Raw genomic sequence first — 22418 nt, forward strand, 5'->3', positions numbered from 1 at the left:
TAGGCGTTTTTCGGAGGTCTCAAGAAGGTAACAAATATAAGAATGTGTGTGTGTGTGAGTGTGCGTGAGAGAGAGAGAGAAAGAGAGAGAGAGAGAGAGAGAGAGAGTTAGCGTGTGGTAGGGGGGGGGGCTACGGAGGGTTTGAGTGGGCGTGGCTACCATTCAACCCCTCTCCTCCGCCCCGCCCCTCGCCCCTCCGCGCTGCTCGCCTCTCCACAATTATCATTTCTGCCACAACTGGCGAGCGTGACTTCGTAAGCTCTCGAGAAAAGCCCACTGCCCCCACCAAAAAAAAAACCAACTAAAACCAAACTAACCCTAACTGCTTTCATCGCTCGTGGGGACCATTTAAAAACCACCATCTTCGTTGAAAACCAACCTTTTTTTTCTTCTTTTTTTTTTTCCAAAGTAGAGACCCCCCCCCCCCCTGCCAGACTCCACGCCACCATGCACTTGTTGTCCAGCAGCTGCGTGGGCTCCCTCGTCCTCGTCCTCGCCACGCTACTCTGTCGAGGTAAGACACGCGAATAATGTGGAAATTGGCGTTTTCCTGCGGACTCGGGCTGACTTCCGTGGGCTGACTTCCGCGTGCTCCCACCGGCGGCAGGTGTGGACGTGTCTCGCCTCGCGCGCTTTGCAGGTGCCGTCGAAAACTTGGAACTGTTGTTTAAAACGTGTATCGTTACTTTTTCCCAGCGAAATATCGGAATTCAATGTGATTTAATTTTATAGTCACATTAGGATGAAGTTATTTGAAGGCACCTTTTTTTGCGGAGTACGCTTCTGATGCATTGGAGCAGTGTTTTTCAACCACTGTGCCGCGGCACACTAGTGTACGGTGAGATACAGTCTGGTGTGCCAGACTGTATTTGGTTTAAAAATATTTTGTGCAAACTAGTAATTATAATCCGCAAAAAATGAATGTATCCAAAGTTAAAGTACCAATGATTGTCACACAAACACTAGGTGTGGTGAAATTATTCTCTGCATTTGACCCATCACCCTTGATCACCCCCTGGGAGGTGAGGGGAGCAGTGAGCAGCAGCGGTGGCTGCGCCCGGGAATCATTTTTGGTGATTTAACCCCCAATTCCAACCCTTGATGCTGAGTGCCAAGCAGCGAGGTAATGGGTCCCATATTTATAGTCTTTGGTATGACTCGGCCGGGGTTTGAACGCACAACCTACCGATCTCAGGACGGACACTCTAACCCAGGGGTGTCAAACGTATGGCCCGTGGGCCGGATCAGGCCCCCGAACAGGTTCTATCTGGCCCGCGGAGTGAGTTTGCAAAATGTTTGAATAAAAGAAACTGCTGTTCTAAATGTGTCCACTAGATGTCGCAATAGAAATTCTTTGTATCTTTGTAGATGATGCTACATATGTAAAAAACTAAAATAAAATAACCACATGATGTTAGTGCACCAGTCGAGGAAAATGAGCAAACTACATAAATAATTTCCTGTAATTTGATTTTGATATTATTTCTTTATCTTGATAGATTGAAAATCAACACCAATGAGTTGACTGATGAACATTATCACATAATTTATTCAGAAAGTATAAATAACGACAACTTAAGATAGAATACTGTTAACCACAACATGTAAGTGTCAAAAAAAAAACAACAACATTATGATTTGTACATTTTCAGAATGTGCTTGTTCTATTTTTAAACAAAGAAAACAATCTGAAGTTGTCTTTATTTTTAAGTTATCGTGCCGTGATTTTACCAGTCCGGCCCATTTGGGGGTAGATTTTCCTCCATGTGGCCCCCGATCTAAAATGAGTTTGACACCCCTGCTCTAACCACTAGGCCAGTGGTTCTCAACCTTTTTTCAGAGATGTACCCCCTGTGAAAATGTTTTTAATTTAAGTACCCGATAATCAGAGCAAAGCATTTTTGGTTGAAAAAAAGAGATAAAGAAGTAAAATACAGCACTATGTAATCAGTTTCTGATTTATTACATTGTATAACAGTGCAAAATATTGCTAATTTGTAGTGTTCTTTCTTGAACTATTTGGAAAAAAAAGATAGGTTTTTATTAATATTTATAAAGGATTTTTGAATTGTTGCTATTTTTAGAATATTTAAAAAAAATCTCACTCTTGGCATACCTTCAAGTACCCCCAGGGGTATGCGTACCCACATTTGAGAACCACTGCACTAGGCCACTAAAAAGGCATTGAAGCTTAGGGGAGGCAATGCAGAACGAAATTAAAACTGAACTGGCTACAAAGTAAACAAAAACAGAATGCTGGACGACAGCAAAGACTTACTGTGGAGCAGAGATGGCGTCCACAAAGTACATCCGAACATGAGATGACAATCGACAATGTCCCCACAAAGAAGGATAAAAACATTAAATATTCTTGATTGCTAAAACAAAGCAGGTGTGGGGAATAGCGGTCAAGGAAGACATGAAACTGCTTCAGGAAAATACCAAATAAAGACAAAAAGCCACCAAAATAGGAGCGCAAGACAAGAACTAAAACACTATACACAGGAAATAAGTCACGACGTGATGTGACAGGTCGTGACAGTACACCTACTTTGAGACAAGAGCTATAGCTAAAAAAAGCTTTAAAAAAAAGAAAAGAAAATAGTGATGCATGGTTGGTTATGGTTTAAAGTTATATCCAACAATTGCGAGAACGACTTTTTATTGTCATATCGGCTGTGGAGTTTCATTTTTTAAGGATTTCTGCTGGTGGTGTGCCTTTGCATTTTTTCAATAAAAAAAAAGGTGCCTTGGCTCAAAAGAGGTTGAAAAACACTGGTTTAAAACATGTATAGTTACTTTAATCCAGCGAAATATCAGAATTCAATTGAATTTAATTTTATAGTCATATTAGAAGGAAGTTATTTGAAGGCACGTTATTTAAGGAGGAGTTTAAAAAGCAGTCTTCTGATGCTTGTAGGAAAACCAACTGATTGCCTTCGATGTATCTGACTAGTTTGAATTCAAATGACTTACATTACATTTTGTCCGTTTTCACCCATTCTTTATCAAGTGTTCATTCAAATAAAAATCAATCAAAACAGTCATGATTAATTGTAACTACTATAAGTACATAGGCTGCTGTGTAGGTGAGCCTCAGCCATCACTGAAGATTCAAATATTCGTACTGGGTCAGGAATCAAGTACAGAAGTCTCGATTAGATCTTATTTTTGTTATTCTGGTTTGATGGCTACTATGTACCCAAGGAGGGTTGGTAGACTTACAGAAGTTGCAATTTTTTTCCAAATCCAAATTGGGTATCGAAAGTAGCCTAAAACCATGTTTCGAATGCAGGCCAAAGTGGCCCGAAATCCAGTGGCGGATCGTACGTTTCCCACCTAGGCCTTTAGTGAAGTCCGACTTCAATAAATACCTCTCAAAACCGGATGTTGTGACAAACGACGTAGCTTCCCCAAAGATTACGCAAAAGTCGCATCCAGGTCGCATTTATACTGAAGTCACACTTGAAAAGATCAGATTCCAATCAGATTCAGACTACCTGGTGAAGTGGCCTGAATCTGACGCGAAAAGATCAGGTTTGAAGCACTTTGGAGCTTTCAGACTCGCAAAAAATATCTGATCTGTGTCAACTTGAAGGCAACAAAAAAGCAGATTTGGTGTCCAGTTTAAACGAGGCCTTAGACTAGCTTTTTTGCAGTAGGTCGTTAGAAACAGCAGAGCGCTTCCATAGACAGGTCTATTTCTTTTTTCATCAGGACGTTGGTTCTCAGGAATATGTCAAATAAGACTAATGTACATTTCCGTAGTTTTCTGGAAATGTGGCCACCAAAAAAAATTTTGTTGAATACAATAGTAATAACAACCAATGCCCTTTCTGGCATTAGTGGTAAAAAAGCAACACTTTTGACTTCTTGGTTACCCAAGGAGGGTTAGTAGTAGAAAATTTACCTAAAACACCACAAACTCTGATGATTCATTTGTTACGATTCACTGACTTGAGTCAGCGGACTCACTGCAAAAATAACAGACTCGGATGATTTGATTTGCTAGCTTTCCGAGAAACATCAAGTGTTTCTGGTCAGTCGGAATCGAAACTAAATGATATTTGCAAGTTGACCTTACAAGAAGTGACTCAAGTACACCGGCTGACTTGAGTGAGTCGAAGTAATCTGAGGGAATCACATTTGTCATCACATGCGCTCATGCTATGATGTCACCATGGTTCTTCTGCGGTTCCGCCATTAATGCAGCAGGATTGAAGCTTCACACATCCTGTCTTGGACTACTAGGATTATGATCAAAGGCTTATTGGTTGGTGTTTGATATTTTCACAAAGGTCAGACCTCCCGTGGAACAGGTTTTAATGGACTCTGAATGCAGCAATAACTCGAATCTGTATGCATTGAGCGGAACTTCAAATGAGAACTTTTTAAGTGTGCTGGATGTGTTTTTAAACCAGTTTCCTTGCCTGCAGGCCAACAGGTAGCAGTGCTGTGTTTGTTCACCAGACAGTAAAAAACAAAGCCTGGCCAGAAACTCGTAGTGCACGTTCAGGGAAAAGCAGGGGGGGGTGTTGAACTTGCTTTTTTTGACCTCCGCCCCTGTCACGCTACAATGGTTTCTGCTGTAAAATTAACCCCAGGCAGCATCTATCAGTCAGGCCTAGGAAGTTTATTTGAGAGGAAATTAATTAGTTTTTTTTTTGCACCACTCTGCCATTCCACTTCATGGTGACCAGTGAAGACTGCACTGGGTGGAGGTCAGACTTTACGGCTCTGTGTGTGTGTGTTTAGGAGTGATGGCGTGAACATGTGTGGAAGCACACAACAGATGGTTTAGGGTTCCTTTTTAAATGACCTCGCAGTTCACCAAAACTGAATTATTGATACAGTAGTTGTAAAAAAAAAAAAAAAGAAGCAGCTTGCATTGTTTGCAATTCAACAAATAAGACCCCTCCCTTGAGATTTTCTCCCCCAATAAAGAGAAGCTAAGCCCTAAATCTCTAAAAACAAATAGTCTAGAAAGATGCATCTGTTTTTTTTTGTTCACTCCCTCGACTCCACCTTAACAGTAGCTACACAAGCACCCCCGCCCCCGCCCCCACCCACCATATCGCTCGGTGTCACAGCTGGTATTACTTGTCGAGCGAGTGGTGCTCTCCCACCGCTAATGGACTTTGCTGAGTGGGGAGGGCTTGATGGATTGGAGGGGAGGGGGCTCACCAACACCCACCCAATTTCACCTGTGATAGATTCCCCCTCTCTTTCATCCCTGTCCCGTCCAGACTTGTGCACCAGGATGTTGGAGGCATGGTTAATTGTAGGCTCCGTTGCATTGAAGCCAGCTTGTGGATTTGTGCGCATGTCTCATCTTGTCTGCTCTCCACAAGTAAGCCGCCACCCACTAACCATTCTTCCTCCCTTTTCGTCCCACCAAAAACTCACCCTTTGTTAGGGCTGGGCATTAGCAAGGACATTACAATGAATATCATGGTACAATACAGTGTTAAAATACATCAATATATTGTGATATTGTACATAGTTCATTGTTGTGTGATATTATCCGTATCGGTTTCAAAAAGTAACATTTATGACTTTTTAAAACGCCGCTGTACGGAGAGGTACACGGACGTAGGGAGAAGTACAGAGCAGATGCGTCTCCCAGTCATACTTGCCAACCCTCCCGATTTTCCCGGGAGACTGCCAAATTTCAGTGCCCCTCCCGAAAATCTCCCGGAGCAACCATCCTCCCGATTTCCACCCAGACAACAATATTAGGGGCGTGCCTTAAAGGCACTGCCTTTGCGTACCGGCCCAGTCACATAATATTTAAGGCTTTTCACAAACACAATTGAATGCAATGCCATACTTGGTTAACAGCCATACAGGTCACACTGAGGGTGACCGTATAAACAACTTTAACACTGTTACAAATATGCGCCACACTGTGAAACCACACCAAACAAGAATGACAAACACATTTCGGGAGACCATCCGCACCGTAACAGAACAAATACCCAGAACCCCTTGCAGCACTAACTCTTCCGGGACGCTACAATATACACCCCCCGCTACCCACCCCACCCCCACCCACCTCAACCCAGCCGCCCCTAACCCCGCCCACCTCAACCTCCTCATGTCCCAAATTCCAAGCTGCTGTTTTGAGGCATGCTAATAAAAATAATGCACTTTGTGACTTCAATAATAAATATGGCAGTGCCATTTTGGCCTTTTTTTCCATAACTTGAGTTGATTTATTTTGGAAAACCTTGCTACATTGTTTAATGCATCCAGCGGGCCCTCACAACAAAATTAGGCATAATAATGTGTTAATTCTCTTGACTGTATATATCGATATCTGTTGATATCTGAATTGGTAATTAAGAGTTGGACAATATCGGAATATCGGTTATCGGCAAAAAAAGCCATTATCGGACATCTCTGATATATATATATTAGGGCTTGGTATTGTTTAAAAAATGTTGATACCAGTACCCTTAAAACAATACCAATACCAACTGAGTACTTCATTCGATATTAATCATGTGAAAAGAATGCAATGGGTTGTGTAATTGTCACCACTCCTCCCCATTCAAGATTTTTACAAGAATACATTTTGAAAGCGCTCAGATATTTATTAAATAACTGTACAAACATGTACAACAAAGTATTATTTCGGCTGTGTAATTTTAAACCACATCACAACCAACCAACATTCTGAGTCTAACCAATCCTCAATCAGTCCTCCTCAACAGTTCTTTCTAAGAAATATTAACATGTCAGCCTGTCAGCTCTGTCGACGTATTTTCACGTATTGCTTCCTGTTGGTTAGGTAGCCTCCTTTACAAGCGAACCAATTAAACTGTTTTGAGTTTGATGAAGGGTGTTAACATGTTAACCACTACTTTTGATAAGGTGATGACGTGCAAAGGCTAGCAGTTGACCCCTTTTGCCTGGACACCATCTTTCAGCCTGAAATTATTTTGTTGTTTTGGTTTTTGTGACATACATTTTTGTTTTTCTCAGAAATGTTGGTCAGATTAGGTCAACAATTAGGTCAAACCTCAATAATCAGATACATTTCCTTCATCTAAATAACAATTGTGCCATCTATGATATTATAACTGACTATCCTGGTGGAGGTTTTACCCTGATTTGGAATACCCCAGTGTCTCTCAAGTGTTGTGATAGATGCGGAAGTCCAGAGAGGGCAAGGCAGGCAATCCTTTTAGTGTGTGTGCGTGTGCGTGCGTGCATGCGTGTGTGTGTGAATGGATTGCAGGTGTGAAGTGGATGGTTTCTAGTATTGGCGTACGTGCAATGCTTGTGGGTTGTGTTTTTCTTTTTGTTGATGGATTTCTTCTGCAGGGATGTCAGGCACTGAGCCGAGTTGCGACAGCGGCTCCATTAACTTGCACCACAAACACAAAGCCAGTGAATTAAACTCACTCAATGGATATTTGCATTCATTCCAAGGCTACACTTCCAGATTGCTCAGGAAGGATGTGACAGATTGTGGATTTAAGAATATATATATTTTGTTGAACCTCTAATGTTAAGATGAGATAACTGCAGGTGTTCTTGCTACCTTTTGGTTTAAATAATTTAACTTTAAGCAAGTTGCAAATAACCACTTTAGGGGGAAAATACACAGTTGGATACTGTGTTAATGCCAGTATGTTTGTTTTTCAGCAGGATTATGTACTACTGGACTGAATAAATCAGTAAATTGTCATTGTCATTAATGATGTTTCCCCGTTTCTGCATTGAATAATGTTTTTTAACATCAAAGTACTTTTTTTTTTTTAGCTTTGGCATATGTCTGCCATACTAGTTACAGTTGTAAAGCTCAACATAAGGCCTAAATGGGAATAGGACATCTGTCTTAAAGCGACAGCCTCCTGTGTATACACACTTTATCACATTGCCACCTTCAGTCTTTTCAAGATTGACAATGACGTTTTGGCGGCACACATGCGCCACCCCAGACAAGAGCCAAACATTCAGACAGGCTGTAAATTAAATGGGGGGGGGAGCTTGGTGTCACTTCCCATCAGAGTGTGCAGTTTTCCAACCAGTTACATAGCATGCATATAAGCATAAAGCTTATTTCACCTCTAGCTTTACTGGACAACATCAAATGCAGACCTGCCACATGCGGCCCGTTAATCTTTTCAATCTGGCCCGCAGGATATTCGCAAATCATTTTTTTAGATCTTTAAGATGGAAACTGTAGCTGCCGTTATGATGTGCAGTGATGTTTTGAAATGAGCGTGAGTTTTGAACTATACAAAGTATTTCAATGGTTGGAAACTGCGCTTTTGTATGATATACTAGTTACTATGGTAATCTAAGTCACAGCAGCGTTTCCACAGAGTGTTTCCAGAGCGGCCAGCCTGAAATGTGGGTGTCAGGGACAGACAAAGCTATATCAGATTGTAGGTGGGGGTTTATTTTTACCCTTCGCTGTGTTTGTTGCGTTTTGCTTGATTGTAAAATATGTCGATCGAGAGGGGGTGTGACGTTCATATGTTGTCAATATTCAGTGTTTTATCGTTCATAGTTAATATTGTAAATCCCACATTCTTTATTTTCATGTACATTCTGGGTGTCTCATTCAGTAAAAAAAAAAATTAAATTCCATTCCGTTTTTAAGGCGGTCTGTCATAAAATTTTTAACATTCAATCAGACATTATTGTGATTTTTTGTATTAGTGTTCCTAAAAATCAGATATACCGGCCCCCAGACACATTTTTTTCTCTAAATTTGGCCTCCCGAGTCAAAATAATTGCCCAGGTCTGACATAAGGTATTGTGGAATAGGGCTGCAAGTCTGCAACTAACAGCTATTTTGATAGGCAACTAGTTATCAACTACCTTAACCATTAGTCGACTAATTGGATTATAAAGTAAACCTATTCAGTGGCTCTAATTTAGCCATCGACTTTTAAATTCAGCTTCAAGATATTTTTAGGCATGTGCTTACTAACAATAAATATGACTACTTCATTCAGAAATAACTATTGTATCTTTGCTGCTCATTAGTCTGCTACAAAAAAATACTTTAATAAATGTTTGTCCATATTAAAGAAAAAACAGGCTTAGTGTCAATTAAAACAAAGTATCAATTTTGTATGTTAAAAAAAATCATGTCAAAACAGCAACAATTAAAACAAAGAAAACAACACCAAAACTATCTAGCTCACTAAAAAAATATGATGATGTGTTTAGAAAGATGCACACAGGTTTAGCTGGCAAACTTCGTCCAAAATAATGGTTAAAGCTATTCTGCATAGAACTACTGTAGTTAACTATCTTTCAGATGTCCGTCATGCATCTGCTTTAAATGCTCGTGCATTAAAGAAAAAATCAAGGTCAGTTTTGGCGTGTTTCAATTGAAATGTTCCTATCTGTCCGTGTTTTCACCCCTAGTGTTTTTGCCAGTGGCCATCGCCATTTTTATTTTCTTGTTGCTGCCGGTCACCAGCGGCACATGTTCATTTCCGTCCTGAAAAACACGAGCGATGACGTCACAGACTAATATTGACAAACAAACTATCGATTTTTGTCGACAATGTCGATGAATCGTTCCACTCCAATGAAAATTATGAAATTGCAAAAGGGCTATGCGTAGGTTAAATCCGATTTTTTTTGCCCATATCAATCAATCAAACGTTATAAAGCGCTTTTCATACATAAAATAAATGCAACGCAAAGTGCTTAACAGAGTTAAAAACAATACCCCGGTGGCCCATATCCACCATTATCACATACGTACGCACGGACACAGATACCAAACACAAACACACACACACACAACATACACACATGTGCAACTATACGGACAAATGATCGCATGGCTGAGTACAGAGGAGACATGTGAGTAAACACTATCCCAGGAGCCATCTCCACCAGGAGGTCATCAGACCATGGCCACCAGGACGCTGACACAAAAGCGCCCCCACAAGCACGGCCGATAACCCCTGAGGCAGATGGCTCATCTGAGGAACGTTGGAAAATAAAAATAATAAAACTTGTGAAATAGTAAGAACCATGAGTAGAAATAAAGTATAAGATACAAGCAAGACATATGAAGATGAATAGAAAAAATTAAATGAATTTACAGTAAATAAATGAATAGAACTAAATAAAATATTGCATAACTAATAGGATAAATAGTAAAATACAAATACTAATGGGTAAAATACATTTGCCTTCAATAAAATAATTCATATCAGGTACAAACCAAATCAAAAAGGTGGGTCTTAAGCCTGCTCTTATAAACATGAACGTTCTCCGCAGCCCTGAGGTCCTTCGGCAAGCTGTTCTATAGACGGGGGCCATAATGGTGGAAAGATGCCATCCCGTGACTTTGTGTCCTTACTTATGGAATAATTAGTAGATGAGTGCCGGAGGATGCAACCTTTTATCTGATTTTTTTTTTTTAGCTACTAGCGCGCATTGCAGTTTGTGTCAAGTTTTAAGGTGGTGAAAAAAATGTATTTTACTGACCAGTTCCTCCAACTAAGATTTTGTTTCTTCCGTGTTGGAAGACTGAGTGTGTGAGCTAGGAAGACCACTTCTCTGCATGGTGCAGGAGGTAGGGGCACACACAGCTTTCTGTGTGATTAGTGACACTTCTTGTCCATTTGGTTATAGTGTAACTTTATTTCAAACATGCTGTACAGATGGCCGAAAATGTCCCTCTGGTTTGATCACATTGGAATGGATTTTTTTTGGAGAAAAATGCTAATTAAATGGTTAAAATCAGTATTTTCTTTTGTGCTAGTATTTTTCTTTTCAATACTCGCACCATCTATTTTTAGTCACAAATGCGACTAAAATGCTTGCCCTGATACTCAAATGTATGCTCGCCACTTAAAACCGAGTGACTGCTCATACCTCAAAATACTCGTAAGATGAGGCGGCCTGCTACTATCGTAATGTATTTTCTGACGGCCTCCATCCTTAATTATGTTGTGGTCAGTCATTTGCCAGCGATCAATACTATAGACCAGTGTTTTTCAACCTTTTTTGAGCCAAGGCACTTTTTTTTCACTGAACAAATGCGGAGGCACACCACCAGCAGAAATCATTAAAAATGTTAACTCAGCAGCCGATATTGACAATAAAAAGTTGTTTTCGCAATTGTTGGATATGACTTTAAACCATCACCAAGCATGCATCAGTATAGCTCTTGTCTCAAAGTAAGTGTACTGTCACGACCTGTCACATCACACCGTGACTTATTTTGAGTTGTTTGCTGTTTTCCTGTGTGGTGTTTTAGTTCTTGTCTTGCGCTCCTATTTTGGTGGTTTTTACTCTTTATTTGGTATTTTCCTGTAGCAGTTCCATGTCTTTTGTTTTGTTTTAGCAATCAAGAATATTTCAGTTGTTTTTATCCTTCTTTGTGGGGACATTGTTGATTGTCATGTCATGTTTGGATGTACTTTGTGGACGCAGTCTCTGCTCCACAGTAAGTCTTTGCTGTCGTCCAGCATTCTGTTTTTGTTTACTTTGTAGCCAGTTCAGTTTTATTTTCGTTCTGCATAGCCTTCCCTAAGCTTCAATGCCTTTTCTTAGGGGTACTCACCTTTTGTGAATTTTTTGTTTAAGCATTAGATACCTTTTTACCTGCACGCTGCCTCCCGCTGTTTCCGACATCTACAAAGCAATTAGCTACCTGCTGCCACCTACTGATATGGAGTATAACGTGGTAAGTCTGTTGATCCCCAGACAGTACAGACACTCAACAACGGCACATTATTTGCGGATTATAATTACTGGTTTGCAAAAAATATTTTTAACCCAAATAAGTGAAATTAGATAATCTCTCACGGCGCACCAGACTGTATGTCACGGCACACTAGTGCGCCGCGGCACAGTGGTTGAAAAACACTGCTATAGACAAGCCACTGTCCCTGATGTGATAGCAGTTAATTTTCCCTTTGTCCAAATCACGTAAACACTCGCATGAAAACAGCAATCTTTACGTAACACACACTCCATACGGATGTGGGCTCCTGTGGCCTTTTTGTGCAGGAGGTTGGAGTGGAACACATACTTTGTTTTGTTTTTCTCGATTGACGCCCGCCCGCTGAACAGGTGGAAGGGTGTTTGTTTTAGGAGCGGTAGAAGCTGTGGCGAGGCCATGAGCGTCTCTTTATGATTCCTGTTTGGTGTGTGCGGTTGTCGGAAGCAAATTGTTCTGTTGCCATCACTCACAATGAGCTACGAGGTGGGCTCTCAGGTTTCAACCTTTGTTTATTATTTGATTATGGCCTTACCGGCAGCAGTAAAGCCGATTGGAGCATCATTTTTATTTATTTTTCTTCAAGATTCTGGTCCACAGGCTGGATGTAGGCTGCGATGTCGGCGCAAAAAGATGCATGAGCATCATTGTCTTGAGAAAATGAAAGTAAACGTAAACGTTCCAAGGGAATAATTTAATGTGAAAAGAGGCTCTTTTGTTCACCCGCGACAGTTTTACACTCAGGATTATCAGTAACGCAGCAGCAAGTGAATCTTAATTACACTTTGGTGATTGGTTCGACCTGCTTTTAAAGCACGGCTGCGGGATATATTCACTTTTTTCTTTTTAATCCCCGCTGAAATTGCCTCTTCAGGCATCCAAGTTGGCTTTAATTTGCCTGTCGGGTGAAGATGGGCTGCTTTAACTTGGTACTTGTTTCACTTTGTGGGCTTTTTATATGTTTGCAATTGAACTGTGAACATGTAACCATTTACAAGGCAAGGGAACATTTGGTTACTTGTTTTTTTTTCATTAATCAGTCCAACAACATAATACACAATAATACCATAATAATACAATTCCAATTCCAAAACCAAACCCGGCCTAGCAACATTTAGAATAACAATCAACAGAGCAATTGAGAGGACACACAAACATGACGCAAAACAATCCAAAAGTAGTTTGAGTTTGAGTTTATTTGGAACATGCATGCATACAACATGATACATCACAATTTCCAGTTTCTCTATTCAACATGTTCGAAAAGGAGTAGGAAGAAGCAGAGCTTATTTAATCCTACACCTTTTCCTTTACATAGCAGTTGCTAAAACTTTTGTTCACTTCCTGTTCTCAATTTATTCACAATATACTCCATACGTAATAACAATAAATAAACAATAATTGGTGAAGTAAGTGATATTTCATATGGTGAGATGAGTAAGATTATCTAGAAAATGAATGGATGGATGAAATAAATTCAGAATGTTTATCATGGTTCTTCTTCTTTGTACTTTGTAAACACTTTAAGTTTGAAGAGTTTCTTGAAGTGGATCATATTACTACATTGTTTGATTTCTTTTCATAATCCACTCCATAATTTAATTCCACATACTGATATATACTGAAGGTCTTAAGTGTTGTACATGCATACAAATGTTTTAAATTACATTTTTCTCTAAGATTATATTTCTCCTCTTTTGTTGAGAAGAATTGTTGTATATTCTTGGGTAGCAGGTTATAGTTTGCTTTTTTTGCTGTTTTTGCGAGTCAAACAAAAATGAATAATATCAACAACAGTATCAATATTAATAAGAATTCCAACATACCTACAAGTTACTTGTTTTGAAATAAGTGCCACACGTTGCCCCTAAAGGAAGTAGTGGGATTTTTTTTTTCTTAGCCACTAAATGAAGAAATAAATAAAATGTGGTCCTTGAACGGGAAATAAACGGGCCCTTACCCCTTGATTGATTGATTGATTGATTAATTGATTTGAAACTTTATTAATAGATGACTGTAATGGATAATTAGAACAAAGATCTGGTTAAAAGATGGGTGTGGCCGCCAGCTTTCCAAATGGAGGAGTGATGCCGCCCTCCCCCTCCAACTCCAACTCCCCACGCAAATAAGTACTGTACATTTGTGTTACATTTAGTTTTTTTATTTTCTGTTGCCAACGATTGCGCCTCTTATCATGACAGACGTCGCCACCAAATTTGCAACAGATGGCAGGGGACAGGAGCAAATGTATTTTTCAAAAACTGTAGGGATTGCTTCTAAGTGTTTTTTGGGTTTGTTTTCTGGTATTTTAAAATACACATTTTTTTCACCTGGTGCAATGCGCTTCATTTTAGTTAAGATTGGCAACCAAAAATACGAGGAAACGTATGAAATAAAAGTGATAATAATAAAAATGAACACAGCAGTTCCAATAGGGCTCTTGCCATTGTTTTGCTCAGTGTAAAAAAAAAAAAATATATATATATATATATATATATATATATATATATATATATATATATATATATATATATATATAACATATTTTATAGCTATATTTTTCATTTGTGAGTCTCCTGTGTTGTATTTTTTTTACGAAACGGAGTAAGATTACACCGTTCTTGCTAGTTCTCTTATTTTAGCCACAGGCTTTTCTCTCTGTTGTGCAAAATAATGGTTTATTTGTTATCTGAGGGGAGGGACTAGAGTTTCATTGTTTCAGACATAAAGGGAGCCTTAACAACAGCAGAGAGTTCAATCTGCCTTGCAGTAGTGCTGCATCCTTTATGCAGGAACTCCCCCATTGAAATGCATGAAGGTAGACCTGGGTTTCGGTGAATGACCAAGAAATTGGGCTGCCCTTATTTAAGGGACAAAAAGTGAGGTTCCCTCTGTCTTTTGTCATTGATGCAGCCCCCTAGCTTTCACTGGATTTCTCCGGACTCCCGCCGACTGTATTGTGAAGGCGCCTCTTTTCAACCAAATGAGTGTATGATAGCGACTTCTTGCTCCCACTCCTGTCTTTGTCATTAATATGGAACAGCACACACCCCACTGCCAGGCCACAGAGTCGCTGCTGCCTGTCTCTGCACTTCATGTGCAACCTTACTGGAGTTGGAGGGGGAGGGCGGCATCACGCCTCCATTTGGAAAGCTGGCGGCCACACCCATCTTTTAACCAGACCTTTGTTCTAATTCTCCATTAGAGTCATCGCTCCGCTTTTAATTATTTCTTTAAGAGGGCTTCATTAGCTGTGATGAGAATTGTGCCACCTCACTGAATGTCTGCACTCATGATGGCCTTTGTTTTTTAAATGACACTTCACAAACGCCTAAGGGTGTAACGGTACGTGTATTTGTATTGTTCGGTTCAGTTGGGAAGTGTACCGAACGAGTTACCGAACATATTAAGTAGCGCACCGCACGTTGTGTAAACAATGCACACCAAGGCACAACACACGGCATGCTAGCAACGACCAGGCTACTACAACATGCAAAAGCCAGAGCTGGAAGACCCTCTTGCCTCGTTTAGATCTCCCGTTTGGGAATATTTGGGCTTCGCGTGTGATACAACAATGGATAACATCGCTTCAACGAAGAGAAAGACGAACAAACACAGCTCCCACCGCATTCAAGCAGCTTCTCCTCGGCGAGTCAGGCAGGGCTAAAGCAATAACAAATGCAGTTGGTGTTTTTATAGCAGCAGATTTAAGACCATATTGCATTAAAAACTAGATTTTGACCCACTTCTATGGTGGAAGAACCATGAGCCCATATATCCTCTTATTGCCAAGTTAGCCAGGCACTACTTCGCCATACCTGCTACCTCCGTGCCCGGTGAAAGGGTACTTTCCACAGCTGGAGACATTTTAACTGCAAGCAGATCTGCTCTTTCTGCAGACAATGTGGATAAACTGAATTTTCTGGCAAAAAACATGAAAATTGAGTGAAAGTCACCAGGGTTAAAGGCTGGGAGGGGGAAAGAAAAGTTAATCTGAGGCTGAGTTGACTTGAAACTGTTAAATGTTGCACTTTTTGTATGTAGAAGAAAAGTTTTGTCATTTTATTTAATCCGAGCAACAATTTGAATCAGTTTAATGTTGCACTTTATATGTGGAAATGTTGCACTTTATATGTAGAAAGGTTTTGTTAAGAAGCCAATTCTGAGCCTTATCTTATTTAGTTTTTATTTTAAATATGTTGACTGCATTAACCCTGGCAATGGACCTTGTGTGTATATGTATGTTATTGTTATGCTTAGCATTCATGACTGCCTGCTGTTACACTGATCAGCCTAGTGGTGGCTCACATCCATCACACACACAGAGCTATTTTAAAGCAATGTTAAAAGGATAAAGCCATTGTTTACAAATTTTGGTAAATAAATAACCATAAAATTTATATTTTGTTGTTTTCTTACTGTACCGAAAATGAACCGAACTGTGACCTCTAAACCAAGGTACGTACCGAACGGAAATTTTTGTGTACCGTTGCACCCTTACAAACGCCCCTTTCTCATTAAAAGGTATCTTATGGTTTGAGCAATCCAAGGCGGTGGCACCACATGGAGGTTGTCGGCAGCAGGGGGCTCTTATTGACTCATAAAAATGGGTCAGTGGTGATTCTGTGATACTTACTTATGCATGCACACCCATAAAGTCATTAATTATTCCTATTTATTTGATTTGAACGGGGTTTCTATTGTGTCGATTAGGGCTGGGCGATAAAACAATAACAATATATATCGCGATAGACATGTGATCAATATCAATAGAAAATGGGGTCGATAGAACGTTCGATAATTTCACTGTGTTCTGTTAGAAAAAAATAGGAAGAAAGGCGGAGCCGGAACCGCACGGCATTCTGGGGGGTGTAGGCAGAGGAAGGGCTTTGGCCTCTCGACCTATCACGGCCGAGCCTGAACCGCAAGGCATTCTGGGAAATGCTAACAGGAAAAAAAAAAAAAAAAGCAACAACGGCTAGCTGACTACGAGGAGTGAAACGAAACGGGAATATGAGTGCGGCAGCACGATAGGAAATTGTAAATAAAAAAGGAAACGTCACGTCACCAGTTTGGCAGTATTTTGGATTTTTTAAAATCCGATACGAATCAGAGTAATACTGTCTGCAAACTTTGCAAGGTCGTCGTCCCGACCAAGTCTGGGAACACGACAAACGTATTTTACCACCTGAGCCGCTCTCACCCGCTGAAGTACATCAGTATCAAACAGCCACAACCATCTACATCAGCCGGTGCAAGTGGAACAGCACCGAAGCGGCAACAACAGACCACCATCGTCTTGATGGTGGTCTGTTGTTGCCGCAGACAGTATTACTCGGCAGCAGTGCCATACGACAAAAATTCAAATTAGCGAAGGACATGCTAGCGCTCAGCATAGTTGAGAAGTCTGGGTACAAGAATCTCATACATGTGCTCGACCCCCGTTATGTTCTACCTGGCCGAAAGCACTTTTCCAAGACAACTATTCCTAAGCTTTACACAATGTGCAGGGAATCCGTGGAAAAGGAGATACTGAAGTTGGTTTGATTTTTCCATAAATGACTGAAGAGGGTAACAGGTTTGTTTTGTCACAGATGTTCAGACGCAAGGTTATTCCGATGTTTACAATATTCTGTAAGACATGTTTGTTTCTGCTTGCTTAATGTGACTGTTATTTATTTGCATATATTGTTACCAATATGGCTTTAAAGCCTGACTTGTACACTACTAATTTCTTAATTACAATACTTTGCACATTTTGTTGGATTAAGCATTTATTTAATGTCAATATTTGCACATCGACCAGTATCTTCATTTATTTGACTGTTTTTCATAATGCTGACCTCGTTCTAAAGGTTAAAGGTTATATTTAAAATAAAAGTATTTAAATTCAGCCTTTTTTCTCCTGGTCTTTATTTAGAAAAGGTTTTTTGTTTTTTTTTATCAATAATTATCGATATCGACTGATATGAAACACTTATATCGTGATACATTTTTTAGTCATATCGCCCAGCCCTAGTGTCGATCCTTCATTTGGAGTTTGTCAAGGTTGAGGGAAGTCAATTGAGTTGACGCAGCTTTCGTGCAAAAGGTGGACCTTTCACTTAAAACCCTAGGCCCAATCAAATTGAAAAATCTACCTGTATTAATATCATAAAGTTGGATTTTTCAACAGAGGAGTGATTATCTCCCCCCCCCACACACACTCCTGATGCATTACAAAGTGCTTCCTATGGTTCCACAATGTAGTTGTTGACCTCGCATTCAACTGTTTTGAAGGCTGTGTCTTTGTCCAGCCCTGGCGTTCACCACCCTCCTTCCATAGATGGCCTCAAGCCATTGTCAGTGACATGCTGCTGAAGAAGAACTTGAAGAACACAGCCGATCTCATTCATTGAGAAACTCTTTCTCAGGGGAACATATTTCTGTGGTGTGGAAAATAGAAGCATGTATTTATTTTGTTACCTACACAAGTAGATGTTGGTATATTACTGGGAACTATATATACATTTGCAAAAAATGGGAAAATGTTGGCCCTTTTTCAGATTCAGCAGAAGTGTAGTTGATTAAATTGCTAGTGGTTTGCAGATGAAAGAACACAATTTTAATCCAAAACATTTAAATTGTTAAAATACCGTATTTTCCGGACCATAGAGCACACAAGATTATAAGGCACACTGCCAATGAGCAGGTCTAGTCAGGTTTATTTTCATACAAAGGCACCGGATTATAGGGAGCATTAAAGGAGTCTTATTATTTTTTTTTTGTAAATGGAAAACACTTCCTTGTGATCTACATAACATGTAATGGTGGTTCTTTGGTCAAAATGTTGCATAGATTATGTTTTACTGATCATCTTCAAGCCGCTTTCTGACAGTCGCTTCAGGATGCGCCGTTTTGTGGGCGGTCTTATTTACGTGGCTCACCTTCGACAGCGTCTTTTCTCCGGCGTCTTGGTTGTAGCGGTGTAGCGTGCAAGGACGGGTGTGGAAGACGTGTCATAAGATGGAGCTAACTATTTTAATGACATTCAGACTTTATTTAAATCAACAACGGAGCAGCATCTCCTCATCCATGGCTCACTAGTGCAACAAGTGTGAAACCGTCCGACCGGAACTCTCTAATAACTAAAGTTCCGTGGGTGAATTATGTAAACTCACTACACTGGTAGTTTTTAGCGCTTCCATAGCGAGATATAAGTTAGAACTTTACGCTACTTTATATTAGAAATGGAAACAGCGGAGGATGAATGTCCTATAACAAGAAGATAGAGAAAAAGAAGCTTATCGACTACAAAGGCGGATGCACGCAAATTTTCAGGATTTATGCAGATCCCAAATACAGATCAGCAGGTACCAGAAGGTAAGACAAGTTGCTTTTGCATAATATTTCAACACAAAACAGCAGATATGTCTTACCTTATACACACACCATAATAATACTTGTATGTTGAAGCACAGTACAATCTATCAAGCGGTGCAGCTTCATAGCTTACCAAAGTCGTACTAAAACATTTTAATAGATTTTTAAATGCCATGTGTAATGTTCTATATTTTCAATGGAACATGTAAAATGTTGGTGTTGTTTACTTGAGTCATATTGCAGTCTAAACATATCTCTTATGTGTGACTGCCATCATATTGCAGTCTACACATATCTCTTATGTGTGACTGCCATCTACTGGTCACACTTATCATTTCACTATGTACCAAAATAAATAGCTTTGAGGTCGGTGAGCACAACCTAAATTGTTCCGTACATTAGGCGCACCGGATTATGAGGTGCACTGTCGAGTTTTAAGAAAATTAAAGGATTTTGAGTGCGCCTTATAGTCCAAAAATACAGTCATTGCTGTACAAATTACAGGTTTTTCTCCACTAAAAAATATTACAAGACAATATTGATAAAATTTAGCTAGTTCCGTCCAATGCCCTAACATTCTACTGCAGCAGCACTTTTTGCCACGATAGACAATGGCCCATTTTACACTGTAAACCAAATCGGATTGATTTGCCCTCAAGTGACACAGATATGATTTGTTTTTGCCAGTGTAGACGCTCCAAAGTGCATCATATCTGTTCGCATCAGATTTAGGCCACATCAGGACAAGTAGTGCGAATCTGATTTGAATCTATTTTTATTAATATTTCTAACCTGAATGCGACTTTTACGTCCTCTTCGGTCAAGTTATGTGGTTTGCATGCGCAGCACGATCACTTTCCTTTTTGCAGTTCTTTTCTTCCTCCTTCTGCAGTTGTTTTCCATCATCTGCCTGCTTCCTCTACACATTAGCCACAGCACAAACCCACTGACACGCTAACCTGTGGTGTCCATGTTTTCTTGTGTAGTAGCGAATTCCTTGTCCAGTTACGGAATTCGGTGTCGAAATGAGCCGCTTTGTCGAAAAAAGCTACCAGCCGTGTCTATCGAAGCTGCTGCTGCAACAAAAATGTCATCTTAAGTTTCGAAAACATCGATTTAGATATCAAAGTAAATATATAATCAATCAATCAATCAATGTTTATTTATATAGCACCAAATCACAAGTGTCTCAAAGGGCTGCACAAGCCACAACGACATCCTCGGTTCAGATCCCACATCAGGGCAAGGAAAAACTCACAACCCAGTGGGATGTCAATGAGAATGACTATGAGAAACCTTGAAAAGAACCACAGATGTGGGTGACCCTTTAGGGGAGACCGGATGCAATGGATGTTGAGTGGGTCTGGCATAATATTGTGAAAGTCCAGTCCATAGTGGATCTAACATAATAGTGAGAGTCCAGTCCATAGTGGGGCCAGCAGGAGACCATCCTGAGCGGAGACAGGTCAGCAGCACAGAGATGTCCCCAACTGATGCACAGGCGAGCGGTCCACCCCGGGTCCCGACTCTGCACAGCCACCACTTCATCCATGGCCCCCTCTTCCACAAGGGAGAGGGGGGCAGAGCAGAAAAGAAAAGAAACAGCAGATCAAATAGTCTAAAAAGGGGGTCTATTTAAAGGCTAGAGTATAGAAATGAGTTTTAAGATGGGACTTAAATGCTTCTACTGAGGTAGCATTTCAAAGTACTGGACCCCGAATAGAAAACGCTCTATAGCCCGCAGACTTTTTTTTTGGCTCTGGGAATCACTAATAAGCCGGAGTTTTTTGAACGCAGATTTCTTCCCGGGACGTATGGTACAATACAATCGGCAAGATAGGATGGAGCTAGACCGTGTAGTATTTTATACGTAAGTAGTAAAACCTTAAAGTCACATCTTAAGTGCACAGGAAGCCAGTGCAGGTGAGCCAGTATAGGTGTAATATGATCAAACTTTCTTGTTCTTGTCAAAAGTCTAGCAGCCGCATTTTGTACCAACTGTAATCTTTTAATGCTAGACATAGGGAGACCTGAAAATAATACGTTACAGTAATCGAGACGAGACGTAACGAACGCATGAATAATGATCTCAGCGTCGCCAGTGGACAAAATAGAACGAATTTTAGCAATATTACGGAGATGAAAAAAGGCCGTTTTAGTAACACTCTTGATGTGTGACTCAAAACAATCACTTACTTGTATCACTTATGACAAGTCCACTCTTCATCTACGAGAGGTAGTTCATTTCAACAGATTGACTTCCGGTCAACTTAATTTGTTTACTTTACACTTTATCAAACTGTGCATACAATTGATGCCAAGGCCACATTTGGGCCACGTTGGGGCCTGTGCGCTTTTACACTGGATTCTGATAAAGATCAGATTTTACTTGCAGTGTAGTCAGCTGGAAACATCTGATTTTGAAAAAATCTCATTTGAGCCAGTTTGGCCTACTGTGTAAACCGAGTCAGAACTTTAGATAGGCAAGTTTTGTATTTTTGTATAATTAGATGTTGTAATCTTCTATGTTATCTCTGGAATTGTTTGTTCTTTGAGACGGTACAAAAATCATTACAGTTTCTCCCTCATGTGCTAGGAAAAGTTACACTGCAGGGAACATAATTTATCATGTGTAACTTCTTGGGGGGGGGCGGCAAGATAAAGTGGGAAATAATGGACTTATGTGTGAACAACATTCTAGTAGATAAGAACACATTTGTGACAGAAGAAAGTATGTGTCCTCAGACTCCTCACATTATTTTTCTTTTGATTTAAAGAAGTCAAGAGATGATTGTTTACATGGCAATTCCTCCCACAAGCAATTATTTTGTTAGTGTTTAAGCTGTTTTATTGATAAGGTGCTTAAGTTGACTCTTAAGTATTCTGTTCAGCAGCGTCACCGGTAGACCTCACCAGGAAGGTGAAGAGACGCTTGTCTAGTAATTGGGAGTGATACTTAATTTACTAATGGGCTGTCAAAAGAGGTCAAGTGGCCCAGATTCCCTTTGGTGCAGTTTAATAAATACTTTTTTTTCCAGATTTATATTCTTAGTGGAAACAAATCATTGTGTATGATTTTTCTTTGGAAGGATTCTTGCCCTGTCAGGGTAGTTAATAAGAATTATGTTTTTGTCAAATTAACTTTTGCAGTGCATGGATAAATGGATGGACCATTAAAAGCCCTAAAATGCCTCTAAACTTGTATTTATTCTGCAGATTAAGCTATTGCAAGCATGCGGTATACAGTTTTGTACTTAAAAAAATGTTGCATCTTGTGAAAACGTTGTTCTGCTAAAAAAAAATCTCAAGTGAATTGATTTAAATTGATATGTGCGTTGTGAAA

The 22418-nt window shown here is 40.0% G+C and overlaps 1 protein-coding gene across 2 annotated transcripts in view; it reads left to right on the forward strand.

Moving 5' to 3' along the window:
* Positions 1 to 230: 230 nt before the first annotated feature.
* The window catches only part of alcama (activated leukocyte cell adhesion molecule a), a 137073-nt gene continuing 114885 nt past the window's right edge, over positions 231 to 22418 (forward strand). For both annotated transcript variants that reach the window (XM_062059963.1, XM_062059964.1), the window contains exon 1: positions 231 to 514. In XM_062059963.1, coding sequence (XP_061915947.1) covers positions 448 to 514 — 67 coding nt within the window. In that variant the 5' untranslated portion in view covers positions 231 to 447. The remainder of the gene's footprint in view (positions 515 to 22418) is intronic.

This window comes from Entelurus aequoreus, linkage group LG10 (genome assembly GCF_033978785.1).
Source record: "Entelurus aequoreus isolate RoL-2023_Sb linkage group LG10, RoL_Eaeq_v1.1, whole genome shotgun sequence".
Lineage (NCBI taxonomy): Eukaryota > Metazoa > Chordata > Actinopteri > Syngnathiformes > Syngnathidae > Entelurus > Entelurus aequoreus.